Below are 14,826 nucleotides of genomic sequence, written 5' to 3' on the forward strand. Positions count from 1 at the left end.
AATCCCCGAACTAAGAACTGTCATATTTCGTCTCTATTTATCGAATATTGTGAGAAAATGCAAAAAAAAGAAGTTAAATAGAAAAAGTACTTGGAAACTTAAAAGAAAAAATCTCGAAAAATCTCTTAATACTTTTTACTGTCGTCTTGAGACGCACCATATGTTAAGCTTCTTCGTAGTTACAACTTTTACCGCAGATGTAACGAACTGACAAATGCTTCGAATGGCGCGCGCGCGTCAACGCCTACACTTAAATTTTAAATAAATGTTTTTAAATAAATGTTTAAAATAATACATTAAATGTATTAACTTTCTTGCGCAATTTCATTTAATTTCTTACGATATGGAGGGTTTAATTACGTTTAAGATATCTATTTGAATCTTTTAAATTCGAAGTTTTTTAAAAAATTACCTTAAACTTTATAAAATTAAATCGTTTTTCCACTTTGTTGTATCATAAAATAGTTACTTAAATTCAAACCTTACCGTCGTCTTGAAATATTCTATATTTTCCTCGTCTTAAAAAATTTCCCTACAGAAAGAATAAAGAAGAATAAAATCCCATACGTTAAATTTCGCGTGATTGATGGAATACATAACGATAACGAGAACTAACTAGCGACAACAAGCAACCATTAGCAAGGACAACTGGCGACTATAACCGTCGTCTCTACGATGTATGGCGACTAAGGAGAACAGCCAGCAACTACGGATGACATGTAACAACCAACTGCCCCACTTCTAAAAGGCAACTAACTTGCAAACCCTTTGATGGTTTCTGTAGCGTGATATACCCCTTGAACGTGGTTAAAGAATGTGGTCGCCGCTGGACGGCGGTTTGACAGCAAAGCGATCTCGCCAATTCAAAGCTTGACATTACAAACTACCGAGAATCATTAGGCTCGTTATCGAGCATCTAGCTTTCAGAAGGTGCTTTATCATATGATATGACTTCACGATATTTTTATAGCAAGAAGAATGGCCAACCTCTAACAAAACAAATTTTTACTAAGTGCTGCATGTGAGCTGCAGGCCGGCCTACTAGGGAAATTTGACGAATCAATAAACTAAAATATATACGAATATATTCGTTATATCATAAAATGCTCGCATTATGTTCTCTAACACCATAGAGGAAACTAAATTTATATATTAAAAAATTGGAATACCCTCGTACTTCGCAGTCCATGTGTCCGAGCGATGAATTCCCTCCAAACAAGGAAAAACCAAAGGGAGGTCTTCTTCGAAGGACGTGAGAGGGTAAGGGGAGCAACGGGAACGATGATCACGCGATATACTGGCGGCGTACGTATAGAACGGCTGTTGCGAGAGAGTTCGCAAGAAACAAGAAGAAAAAAGGAATCGTAGGCCGACGCGACTATACGCTGTCGACGGACAAACAGCGACTGAGCCTAACTGAAACGAACTCTGTCGCAGTATGAGCACAGGCTACGTTCGCGGGTCGATCGAACACGTTCTGCGCCTTTCCTCGGCACCAGCATCAAAACCACCCTCGACGAGCGCAACGCACTGGTGCACCTGCAATATTAACCACTGGTCTTTCCTTTTTCGCGCGATATTATATCAGCACCTATGATACCATTTCAAAGACCGCAATCAAAACATTAAATACCGCATTAAAGCCATACAATAATTCGCAATATTCATTCGTAAACGTTATTGTATATGTGCTTAATTAATCGTTATTATGTTTCGAATGATTTACTACCTCATATTCCATAAGCAGATATATGGTTCATTTTCATCTCAAGTACGATATAATTTGTAACAAATATTTATAATTCACAATGTAAAATATTTATAATTCATTGGAAATATTATTCTATCACGGTATAGTGGTCAAATTTCACATAAATCACAAACATATGGTAGTCAGAAGCTATACTCACGACATGACAAATCATGATGATGTCATGAAAAATGGCGTCCGTCCATATATATTCAAACGCAACGAACAAGTTCGAACTTTTCGAGAATAAACGATTTGTTCGATAACATCTGTCGCGAGCTTCTCTTCCTTTAACGATAACAATTGACAACTAAAGCTCGAGAGGCTCGTAAGGATGAACAGCGACGAGTATCTAGAAGCTATGTACTCACCTGGGCAAGGAGACTCCAACACCAAGGACGTTGGAAGTTTCAAGAAGCGAAGATGGAAACTGAAGTAGCACGTCAGGTCAACTCTGGCAAAAACTGCTAAAGAAAGAAAAATCCAACTAATTTGTTTCCAACAATAAAATGAAATTAATTTGTTTCACAAATTATTAACTGGATATTATTCAAAAATTATTCAAAATTCGCTTGATTGATTCACGGCCCGGGACACTTGGGTCATGCCATTTTGGTAATGGACGAAAATGGCAGAAGGAAGAACGACCGTTTTTTTTCATATTTCTCTTTCCCCGGGAAACGAAAGAATGCCCGAGCACCTTGTTTCATTTCTTCTCGACATCAATTTCAATCTTTTTAAACGAAATATAATCTGAACGATGAAAAGTTCATTCAAATAATGCTCCGCGCCAGACACTTACGAAAATTAAGAAGAAACACGGAAAATTCGCGAATAAAACGGATTTCTTTGTCCCAGTGAGATAATAAATCTCGTACACGTATTGGTTTTTAAAATCAATATATCCACCAATGTGCACTCGTTTAACAAGGGTGATGGAACGTGCCAAAAATCTCTCAAGAGGGTCTTGGCAACGGAAGAGTCGAAAATGTCACAATTATGAATGAAAAATTCGAATAGTTGCTGATTTTACAGTCGAAACCGATAAAGAACTCCAGATATTCCCCCAATTAATTTACAATAAATTCGCGAAAATGATCGATTGCTGACGTCATTGTATTCTAGAAAGATTGTAAAACGATAAGAATTTATTGAAAAAACTTATATTCGATGATAACACTTCTAATAAGAGTACTAAGAGGAGCGATTCTGTACTCACCTTCCTGCCTCGAAGTACCGAACGCAATTAACCGTCCGCCCAGGATGGAACCGTTCGGAACTTTTGTAAGTCACTGCACGGCCGCTGCTTATGGTGGAAATGTAATAGATATAAGTACAGAGCTCGTGAGCGAACTAAAAACGCGATAGAGAAGTAGAGAGAGGATGTTCCGTCCTTGTCTAATGACGCGCACTTGTACAGGAAATATGTAACAGCGGTATACGAGCAGCGTCAGTGTCCACTAGTGTGCATGCCTGATTAAACAAGGACAGGAAGTATCTATACATGGTGTTCTCTTTCTATTTCCATGTTGCATCCATCTTACTATACAGTACACACACTCAGCTATTCTATCATTATATTTGTGCGTTGCTTATGTGTGAACCAAACATTTCCATGACAACAAATCGTTTGTCTCTTGTTTGATGCTCGGTTTTCAACAGAGTTGAAAGAATTTTTTAAGAGAAACGCAATGGACGGGTTGTTTTTAAAGCAATAAACGGAAATTCTCGTATGCATTGAGAAACGATAGGCGATTTGAAAGTGTCACTATGAACGGTGATTTATCGATGCAAGGTAGTATGAATAAGATATTTTATAATCTGCGAAAAAAGGTAAGGAATATTCTAGATTTTAGATTTTAGAATTTCCACGTCACAGACGAGTGTGTTTTGTTATTTGATTTGTAATATTGCTGCAGTTCTCTTAATAGCTGTTCGTTTCATGCGATACTCGCACATAGTATCTATGACTTTTGCTTCTAACAATTTTTATAATTAGGCTGTATCAAATATTTTTAACGTTCGTGTTTCATGAAAAATCATGTGTAACTCGTTGAATTCGCAAATGTAACAAAAAATTACATGAAAAACCTTATATTATTGTAATGAAAAAATAATTATATTAGGAGGAGAGTCGTATTTCGGAACGTCATCGGAACATATTACACCTTGTATGTGATTATTTGGAACACAATGGGTGAGTATATTATAATTAAAATATATTCCTAGTTCCAATTCTTTTGAATAGTGTCAGTGACCAATCGAAATAGAAATCAGTGGACATCATGGAGAGAGAAGGCGAAACCAAATTTGAAAATTCGACATCGGTAATTCAGTAGTTAAGAATAACTCAATCGATTATGTAGATTAACTAGTTATAAACAAATATATGAAGTATAAATTCAAATTATTCTTATCCATCTAAAAATTGGAAATTAAAAAGCAGAAGACAAGAAATTATCTTCGAGGATTTATATAGTAAATACATTCTTTTGCCTGTCTTACCTAGAGATAAAACAGTTGTTTGATGGTTATCTTATAGTGTTCAGTCATTGCGAAAAATATTTTTAATTAGTTAAAAACTATAATTAATTAAAAACTACATTTTTTTATGTATATAGACGTTAGCGATGTATTATTCCGGGAAGCTCGTCTATCTCCCGAACATCGGGTTTGCGACAACATCGATTTGGAAATTATCGTTGCAGAGTATGAAAATTATTACAAGATGAAATTTCAAAAATATCCCATATTGTGTAAGAAAATAACTGGAAGGGAAATGACGAGGGAAGTGACAAATGCAAGCAAAACGTAAGAATTTAAATTATTTAACGATATTAAACGGTATTCAACGTATTCAACGTATCGTATTACAATATGATCCAGTGTTTGTAGAAGTATTGAGACAAAAGCCAAATCTGTTAGTAAACAAGCGAGAAGTGAGCCTGTGAAAGAGACGAATCTACAGCAGAAGATAACTGATGACAATACGAATCATATTAATCTCGCAATGACAGTGACGTCAATATTCCCCAATGAGAGTGATGGACGTTCATCAGAAGAGCTATTTAACGTTCCAATGGAACAATCCATGCAATCGAAGATATTGAAATGCATTGAAAAGCTTTATTCAGATAATCCGGAATTACGAAAGATTGCTGAGGACATCTCATGCGTAAGTTATTTTCGATTAATATACGTATCGTAAAGCTTTTAAACGATAAAATTCCCGTCGATAAACCGTCCAACGTATATCGACGATGACGTGATTTCAGTAACGCTTCAAATATCAAATTACGTAACACTTACTTAATATAGAGAAGACGCCATTTTATCTTTGTATCGTCACAGGAGATCATAGTAAACAAATTAAATGTACATTGGGATGACGTTATAGGCCTAGAGGAATGTAAAACCGCTGTTAAGGAGGCCGTTGTGTATCCCCTTAAGTATCCTATCTTTTTTGATGGCCCGTTTTCCCCCTGGAAAGGTATTTTGCTGTACGGCCCACCTGGTACAGGTAAGATACTCGTATTCTTTTCATTTCTGTACGTGTTTACAAGAAATATACAAAACAGGGAAAACGAAGTTAACGAAGGCAGTCGCGACAGAATGCCATTGCACCTTTTTTAACATAACTGCCAGCTCATTGGTCAGCAAATGGAGAGGCGATTCCGAGAAGTATATACGTATAAGTTGCTTTGTCTATGTAAGTTTCTTTGTTCCTTTGTCTATGAAGGAGAGATTCTAGGTATAAAAAGATTTGATTTTATTTTTCGTCATTTATATATAAATAGAATAGTTGTTTGGAAAACGAAATGATATCATATTCGTGATGAGGCAATGAATTTAAGGAATTTCGAATATAATATTTAATGAATAATACATTTGTTAAACTGAACAGGTTTTATTTGAACTTGCCTATAGTCATTCGCCTACAATTATTTTTATCGACGAGATTGACTGGATCGCCACAAATAAAGGAGACTGTATATTGTCTGAACCTGCAAAGAGATTCAGATCAGAACTTCTTTCTAGATTGGATGGATTAGTGTCTAATGAGAATTCTAATGTAGTTCTTCTGGCTACAACTAATTCCCCTTGGTACGTATATCACGTTATTTCAATGTTTTCTAAGTAGAAAATATCGTAATATTTCTCCAAATTCCAAATATGTTATTGTGTTGTTTGAAGTATTCCTTCATTATTATTAGTATAATAGAACGATAATATTTATTGTAAATATGTTATTAGGATTTGATTGATTGGCATTGATGCAGCTTTACTCAGGCATCTCGAAAAGCAAATATACGTATCATTACCCAATGAAGTTGCTCGACTTGGTATATTCAAATTATACCTTAGCAACCACTTATTAGAAAATACAGATATTGTAAACCACATAGTAAAATGTACTGAAAGATATTCTTGTGCAGATATAAAATTGCTTTGTAAGCAAGCGTGGCTACTAGAAATAAGCCCGATATGGAGGAGACTTGAAAAGAAAGAAACACCTGTTACCACTTTGAAATATGAATTAAAAAGTTATGAAATATTAGCAAAATTGTTAAAAAAAATGTCACCTACAGTTATGCAAATAGATAAATATGATACGTGGAACAAATAAATACGCAATCGTAAGGACAGATATTGAAAAATATAAATAAATGGATTATCGTTCGAGAAATCATTCGCATGTGTGTGCATGTGTGTTCGCGCACGCGCTATAGGCTAAGTTTAAAATGTTCGGTTGTATTATATCCTTGTATTATATATGTCGGTGATGAAAGGAAAACCGGAGCCTTCCCTTTGCAATTTTGAGGAAGCCTTCTAATGCTTTAGCCTAGATTTTATCATAACTGTAATTAAGCAATTGTTATTTGTAATTGTTTGATATTTGTGAAAGCGAAAGTGGGTTCGAGGTGACAACTGGTCGCCGAACGTAGCCACGGTCACGGGATAAACGTTTTGCCTGACGAAGGTGTGGATCGGTTGTATTGTTCTCCCTAGAAATCACATAGAATTGTACTTTAGAGATGTCGATATAATGGGACACACGTTGTATTAGGAATCAATCTCCAGACAGAAACTGCCTAGTAACGGCGTTTGAATCTTTCTCGATGTTTCCAAAGAGTATACAACAAACTTTTGACAGAAATTGCCTAGCAACAACGATTGGAACCTTCTCGATGTTTCCAGCGAGCATATAACAAACAAATGCAGTCGTATAGCGAAAAAGATTTTCATCAGATATTCATTCGTGTGATCGCCTTGGAAAGTGATACATCGAGCAATTTACCGAGTGTCTTAGCAATCGTATTTTTTTGTGTTTAAAATTATTCTACGCATAGTAAAAAGTTATCCCGTTGACCGTGGATTCGTTTGAACCCAGGAACATTGTTAATAGCGTTAATTAAATTCATTATTCGTTAAATTTATTATTCGTAAAACATATTATTCGTTACTCTTATTATTCGTTAAACTTATTATTCTTTAATCTAATCATTAGTTAAACTTATCATTTGTTAATCTTATCATTCATTAAACTCAATATTCATAATATTTTGCAAAATCTTGTATATTCGCGTAAATATAATCTCTGTTTCGTAAAACAATGGCTAATTATTCGTTCCTCTTATTGTTCGTTAAACTTATTAATCTTTAATCTAATTATTAGTTAAACTTATCGTTTGTTAATCTTATTATTTATTAAACTCATTATTCATAATATTTTGTAAAATCTTGTTTATTCGCGTAAATATATTCTCTGTTTCGTAAAACAATGGCTAATTCAAACGAAGGATCATTACGCGCCTTAAATCCTAATGATAACCCGACATATATATGTGAGTGTATTTTATCAAAAATATGTTTTTTATGTTTTCTTATCTTAGTAATTATTTTTAAAAAAGTCTTAAAGTCTTATATGAAAATAAAGCTGTTCTTTATTTCAAATAATTGAAGTAAATAAATACAATGAGTTTTATATTTTATTATATCTTATATTATTGTTATATTGTTATTGAAAAAATTGATATAATCAACAGTTCTTCCTGTTCTCTTGATTGTTTCTTGCTTGTTTCAAACCATGATAATAACCTACAAAAGAAATAACATAGTCCATTGAAAATTTAATATACAATAAAATACTTATATGAAATAATTACCTGTGTAATATACCATGTAACCACTAATATACCATGACATCAACATACTTGAAAGTGCGTCTGTATCATTATCTGGTAATCTAGTACATTTTATTAAAATTTCGTATTTTTTTTCCAAATAAAATGTTAAACTTATTCCAAATTACTTATTAATATTAGAAGTATTCAGCATTCCATTAGAATTTTTAAATTGTACTTACTTGGCCATTAATTGTGGTGGTAAAGGAGGTGCAGGTGGCATTATATCAGTCATCGAATTGAAAGATGGTCCCGGTATGAAGTGATGTTTATACGCATTTGCTTCTTCAGAGTCACAATCCATTTTTTCTACATTATATTTTTTCGAATTTACATTTGTAGAAAAATTAGTCTCACAAGTCTCATCGTTCTCTTCATTGAATTTATCTTCCAAAGCTTTCTTTTGTTGTGCTATTTGACTTTGCAAACCTTCTGATTCTAAAAGAGAACTCAACTCGACTTTCTCTGTATTACCATAGCCTAAACACAGAGTAAAAGAAATTTTTGTCATTTAATAGAATGACTGAGTGCCATTCGGTTACTGTCCTTACAGGCAATGTATTAGAATTTCCCGTGCATAAATGTATATGTATAAATGTTTGCCTTGATATATGTAGTAATAATCACTCGTCTAATGAGGAGAATTATATTCCAAGCAGCTCATAATGAACAATAAGTAACATGCATGTTTATGGTTCATGACCCTATATCCCACGGGTCTCCCCATAGACATTGACAGGTACTCCTGCCCAGTTAAGGACCTGCTGAATGACACTGTGATAGACTATGCGAAAGCCTTTACTTCATATATATATGTATTTTTAGTACATTTCTTAATTGACATAACCATTATGCTAAAGGTATTACCTACAAATTTTACAACACACGTGCTGTTGAGGTTATTCGGTGTGTAAACAGAGAAAACACGTGGATAAATTGTAAGGTAGAAAATATATTTAAATAGAAGTGTAATAAGTAAAAATACAATTTGAGCTGGTCCAGATCCGCACGCTAGCTGTGTTACCTAATAACTGAAAAACCCCGAAGCCAACGTCGCCTGTCTACTGTTTATGGCCTGACTTCGTCGCAGTCTTTTGTCTACACGCTGTCGATGGCTTCAGTGCTTGAGAAAACTAAAAAAGACCAGATGTAGAGTTTTCTTAGAAGTGAACTTCAACACCCTCCCTAAAACTCTACATCCCTACAAACAATTATCTCAAATTTACAAATTATCTCTTAATATTTTCTAACTCTTGTCGTAAATATCTGAAAATTAATTTGTCAATGCCTTCTCAAGTACATTTGCCAGCCGCCTTTCTCTTTTCCATACAAATTAATTTATTACACAAAAAAAAAAAAAAAACTAGAAGACTAAACAGATCATGTAGAGTTTTTCCTCTTTTTGTTTGAGAAGTAATAATCACTTCGACACCCTCCCTAAAAACTCTACATGTTTACAAACAATTACATCTTAATATCTTTTTTACTTTTCAAACCTAACTTTTTCCTTAAATATTCAAATCTCGGTTTTGGCAATGCCTTTGTACATATATCCGCCAATTGCTCTTCGCTTGTTACATACGTTATATCAATTTCGCCTCTATTGTATAAATCTCGCAAGAAATGATATCTTACGTCAATATGCTTACTTCTTTGATGGAATTCTGGATTCTTAATTAATTTCACGGCACTAGTATTGTCTACACATAGCATATACTTAAGGATCTCTAATTTACATTCAAGAAATATTTTCTTTAGCCACATAATTTCTTTCGCTCCTGAGGCTGCACTGACATATTCAGCTTCGGTCGTAGATAAAGCTATACATTGTTGTCGCTTACATTGCCATGTGATGGCCGCATTCGCATACTTACATACAACGCCTGATGTCGACTTTTTTTGTTTCTTTGTCGCCTGCATAGTCAGCGTCGCTAAAGGTTTCGAGACTGCCTGCTTTTGTATATAAGAGTCCCATGTCTGCGGTCCCTTTTATGTAGCGCAAAATTCGTTTGACTAATTTCCATTGATACTGGTTTGGATTCTCTAAGTGTCTCGCCGCTATATTTATTGCAAAACTAATATCTGGCCTACTTACGGTTTGTAAAAACATTAAGTTCCCTACGGCTTCTCTGTATGGTGCGTTACAATCATTATCGCCTATGTTACTTTCGTTCCAATTAGTCTCGATAGGTGTAGAAACACTGTTTGCCTCATTCATATTAAATTTTTCCAATATGTTTTCGATATACCTACTCTGATGAATGAATATTGAACCATCTTCTAATCTATTAATTTCAAGTCCAAGAAAACTCTTTACTTCTTTCGAACTCGTAATTTTGAATTCTTTATTTAAATCATCGAAGAATTTATCAATTAAAGATTCGTCTGAAGCTGCTACCAGTCCATCGTCTACGTATATGGTCATCAACATTAATTTGTCGTCTTCTGTATAAATATAAAAACAAGGATCTGCGTTACTCTGATAAAATTTTAAGTTCGAGATAAATTTTGTGAAACGTTCCGTCCAACATCTTGGAGACTGCTTTAAGCCATATAGGCTTTTTAGCAATTTACAAACCCGATTTGTACCATCATCATAACCTTTAGGTTGTTTCATATAAATATCTTCTTTCAGACTTCCATATAAGAATGCGGTTTTAATGTCGAACTGTCCGAGGTGTAAATTATTTTTGGCTGCAATACTGAGCATTAATCTAATTGTGTCAAACCGAGCAACGGGACTATATGTTTCCTTATAATCTATGCCTTCTTTCTGTGAACACCCTCTTATTACAAGTCGCGCTTTGTATCGTTCCGAGTTGTCCGGATTTAGCTTTATCGTTAAAACCCACCTATTGCTAAGTACCTTCTGATCTTTAGGTTTTTCTACAAGTATCCACGTCTTATTTTCATGGTGCGATTTCATTTCATCATTCATAGCTGTTTCCCATAACTCTTTCTTTTCGGATCTCATCGCTTCGTTAAAATCCACCGGTAATTTTTCCGCCACGTACGTTACTGGGTTACCATAAAAATCGGTTCGTTTGATCTTATCTCTATCTCTCAATTGTCTCACATTGTCGCTAGTTCCATGAGGTTGTTTTTCATGTTCACTCTCTGCACTTTCATACGTACATGCTCTATCGCTCTGCGCACTCACATCTTCGCGCTCGACAATTTTCGGTAAACTTAATTTTACGAATTTCGCATTTTCTAGTTCAGGCTTAAATATTACGTCACGGCTTAATATTACATTTTTTACTGTTGGCACGTACACTCGATACCCTCGTCCGTCATCTAAATAGCCTACCAAATATCCTTTGTTAGCCTTTTTGTCAAGTTTTGTCCTTTTCTCCGCAGGTATGTGAGCAAAGCACTCAGTACCGAAAACCCTAAACTTTTCTAAATTCGGCGGTTTCCCGTACCACAGTTCATATGGTGTTTTCTTATCTTGTCTTGTCGGCCCCGTCTTATTTATGACATGTACTGCTGTGTTCATGGCTTCGGCCCATAAGAACAGCGGTAGATTTGGTTTCGAATATAGCATCGACCGACCTGCCTCTACTATTGTTCTATTTTCCCTTTCTGCGACACCATTCTGTTCAGGAGTGTATGGGACGTTAATCGTGTGCCTAATTCCCTGACTTCTTAAAAATTCTTTGACTTCTTTATTTTGGAATTCTTTCCCTCCATCACTATGAATTTCTTTAATTTTATCCTTAAATTGATTTTCAACTTCTAGGCAAAAGGTTTTTAGTTTTTCAATTACTTCTGACTTACGTCGTAAGAAGTAAATCTTTGTGAATTTTGAAAAATCATCTTTAAATGTCAGAAAATACAGTTTCTTGCCTAATGACTCGACTTCCATAGGTCCACATACATCCATATAAATAATTTCGCGAGGTTTAGTCGCCCGATTGATTTTCTCGTGAAAACTCGATCTATGCTGTTTCCCGTACGCGCAACCTTCACAGAAAAAGTTATTATCCTCTACAACTTTCATATTTGAATTCTTTAAGAATTCTTTAACATGTCTGATGTTCTGATGACATAGCCGTTCGTGCCATAACTGCAATGTGTCCGCGTTTGACTCCGCTCTATTGCTAAAATTACAAACTGACGGTATGATAACTCGCATATCTACTTTATACAAATTTCCGATAACAGAACCTCTTGCTATTATTTTCTGATTTTGTAAAAATATGCAATTGGTTCCTTCCTTTGAAATACAAAAATCTATGCCCCTTCTTGCGACAGATCTAATCGAAAACAAATTTCTTTTCATACCTGGTACGTATAGAACATCGTTCATTGTACATGTTACCCATTTGCCGTCCACAAAAGTCTCTACTCTGATTTTTCCTTTGCCGCACGCATCCATGAACGGACCATCGCCGATCTCTATCTTCACCGTGTTATCGAATTCTTCGAAAACGCTGAACCATTCCCGTCGTCCTGTCATGTGATCCGTAGCTCCTGAGTCGATTATCCAAACATCAGCGTTTGCCGTTTGTATCGCTGAGGTACTTCCTAATAGACCAATTCCGCTGTGATCCCGATTTTGGTTTCTAGGTTCCTGGTTGTCTCTATTGTTGCTTCTTTTGTTATTTTTAAAACAGTTTTTGCTGGTGTGGCCTTTCCTTTTGCATATAAAGCATCTAAAGCAATCCTTCTTTAGATGACCAACTTTTCCACAGTTAAAGCAACTTGGTCCTTGTTTCTCGTATTCACGTTTACTTGACTGCTTCTGCTGTTCCCTTTTATAATTATTACCTTTTGTTACCAGTGCCACCGATGTTTCCTGGTCGTCTTTCTTCCATCTAATTTCTTCCGTCATCAGCCTGGTACTAAGCCTGTCTAAGGTCTTCTTTTCTTCTTCCACGGAATCCCACGCACTGTGAAAATGATCGAATTTGTTTGGTAACACCGATAAAATGCGTGTTATCAGCATTTTCTCGCCAATTTCACTCCCAAGGACTTTCATCTTCGCCGCTATGAGTTCCAACTTTGATAGGTTGTAAGAGACATTTTCAGATTCTTCCCATTTAAAATCGAAGAACTGCTTCTGGACCATATTTAAATTCTCATCCGACTTCATGTCATATACTGTATTCAGCTTTTTCCACATTTCATGTGCTGTCGTGCAACATAAAAGAAGATCCAACGGTTTCTTTCCTACTGAGGTCACGATTAATTTTCTCGCTAATCGATCTGCTTTCAAAAATCTTCCACGAGCGATTTCTTTCTCCGCGCTGTTACCTGGATGACACAAATTCTCTTCACACACGTTGATCAGGTCGTCATCTTCCTCCAAAAGTGTACGCATAACAAAACGCCACTGGAGCCAATTTTCTTCGCCGCGTAACATCTCGACCTTCGCACTTGCTGATTCCATTTTAGCACTATCCCTTATTTTACTAAGCACAACACTTTAACAATTTATTCATTTCACGTTGCTACCTTGCAATTTACAGCCCTGGGCCCATAACCTGTTGAGGTTATTCGGTGTGTAAACAGAGAAAACACGTGGATAAATTGTAAGGTAGAAAATATATTTAAATAGAAGTGTAATAAGTAAAAATACAATTTGAGCTGGTCCAGATCCGCACGCTAGCTGTGTTACCTAATAACTGAAAAACCCCGAAGCCAACGTCGCCTGTCTACTGTTTATGGCCTGACTTCGTCGCAGTCTTTTGTCTACACGCTGTCGATGGCTTCAGTGCTTGAGAAAACTAAAAAAGACCAGATGTAGAGTTTTCTTAGAAGTGGTAACCACTTCAACACGTGCCATTGTTTTCGTAAATTTTTGATATTATAGCTTCATAAGTTTCTCCATCCTCTGAGTATATTGCACGATAAGATGCTCCTATGATCCATTTCTATAGAGAGAAGATGTGTATACAAATAAATATAAGTAAATAGCAAAATAAAATAATTTGCTTCTTAATCAATATATTTAATAATATTCTGTATCAAATTTGTAATATTCTATCAAAATCACAACCTTGTGTAATTTACTTGCGTGTTTAGGCTGCTTAAGATTTTGTAGGTTTTCTTTCGGTTGAGAATTTCCAACATCCATTCCCATTCGCTTGATAACTTCTTCTTTTGCTAAATATATTGCTTTGTCATATGCTTCTATTAATGCACTATCATCTCAAACATTATCATTGGCTGTGTCTGTATCCTTTTGAGATAGCAAATTATACGTTATTAATATTGATACAAGTATTTTATTATCAAACTATTGCAAATTATCATATATGTCATTTTTCAAAAATTGACTAAAAGGTAGTGGATACTGTTAATTACTATTATGCTAAGATCTTGTACTAAAATAATGTTAAAACCATTACGTTTCCATTACCATACATACGTTTCCATTTCCTCGTATAAAAAGAACATTCATATCATCTGCCATTTTAAAATAACATCATTTAAATATTGAATTTGCTTCTGAAATATTAATTTGTCTCATTTCTTTAACTCTAACACATTGTAAACAATGATGACATTATACCAACTATAATACTAAAAATCTATTCCCCATTCATTCGAAAGATTGTTTTTTGAAGCAAGGTTAACATTGAATGTTCCCAAACTTCAATAACTGTATTTTACTTTCTTTACAATATCTAACAATATATTAGAATACTATAAAAAAATATTGTATGCACAAGAAACTGTTTATAGCGAAATAGCAAAAGAATTAATCACATATTATAACTAAAACGAGATTGTTAAGTAGATTATATTATACTGCATATGCGTTAGTGTTTCAGCTGGTAAATATAGTTTTTATATCTGAAGATAAATAAGATTTAATTCTATAAAATTGCATAATGAATTATACATATATCTATTACTATTCGTATTTCCCCTTAGTTGTAT

General features: G+C 34.8%; 3 protein-coding genes and 1 long non-coding RNA gene across 10 annotated transcripts in view; 1 reads left to right on the forward strand and 3 right to left on the reverse strand.

The window, feature by feature from the left end:
* LOC126876480 (omega-amidase NIT2-A-like) overlaps positions 1 to 14,826 on the reverse strand; it is a 53,736-nt gene that overhangs the window by 3,879 nt on the left and 35,031 nt on the right. The window lies entirely within an intron of this gene.
* Positions 2,429 to 5,205, reverse strand: LOC126876483 (uncharacterized). The gene is made up of 2 exons (XR_007694227.1): positions 5,060 to 5,205; positions 2,429 to 3,056 (listed from the first exon to the last, which is right to left on the reverse strand). It is a non-coding gene; the product is annotated as an uncharacterized LOC126876483 (long non-coding RNA).
* Positions 3,929 to 7,753, forward strand: LOC126876474 (katanin p60 ATPase-containing subunit A-like 2). 5 transcript variants are annotated; one of them, XM_050639320.1, is made up of 6 exons: positions 3,929 to 3,947; positions 4,372 to 4,561; positions 4,637 to 4,925; positions 5,069 to 5,270; positions 5,329 to 5,459; positions 5,655 to 7,753. In XM_050639320.1, the coding sequence occupies exons 1-6, from the start codon at positions 3,944 to 3,946 to the stop codon at positions 5,889 to 5,891; spliced, it is 1,053 nt and encodes a 350-aa protein (XP_050495277.1). In that variant the 5' UTR covers positions 3,929 to 3,943; the 3' UTR covers positions 5,892 to 7,753. The 5 variants fall into 5 exon arrangements, with proteins under 5 accessions (XP_050495277.1, XP_050495278.1, XP_050495279.1 ...); XM_050639321.1 differs by having other exon boundaries at positions 3,939 to 4,561; positions 4,646 to 4,925; XM_050639322.1 differs by having other exon boundaries at positions 3,939 to 4,561; positions 4,649 to 4,925.
* On the reverse strand, positions 7,673 to 14,795 carry LOC126876475 (survival motor neuron protein 1-like). Of its 3 annotated transcripts, XM_050639324.1 has the most exons (7): positions 14,460 to 14,790; positions 14,312 to 14,391; positions 13,940 to 14,122; positions 13,724 to 13,814; positions 8,118 to 8,415; positions 7,918 to 7,997; positions 7,673 to 7,849 (listed from the first exon to the last, which is right to left on the reverse strand). In XM_050639324.1, exons 3-7 carry the CDS (start codon positions 14,021 to 14,023, stop codon positions 7,791 to 7,793), a joined length of 612 nt encoding a protein of 203 aa, XP_050495281.1. In that variant the 5' UTR covers positions 14,024 to 14,122; positions 14,312 to 14,391; positions 14,460 to 14,790; the 3' UTR covers positions 7,673 to 7,790. The 3 variants fall into 3 exon arrangements, with proteins under 3 accessions (XP_050495281.1, XP_050495282.1, XP_050495283.1); XM_050639325.1 differs by having other exon boundaries at positions 14,303 to 14,790; XM_050639326.1 differs by lacking the exon at positions 7,918 to 7,997 and having other exon boundaries at positions 14,312 to 14,795.

Source organism: Bombus huntii, unplaced genomic scaffold, assembly GCF_024542735.1.
Source record: "Bombus huntii isolate Logan2020A unplaced genomic scaffold, iyBomHunt1.1 ctg00000076.1, whole genome shotgun sequence".
Lineage (NCBI taxonomy): Eukaryota > Metazoa > Arthropoda > Insecta > Hymenoptera > Apidae > Bombus > Bombus huntii.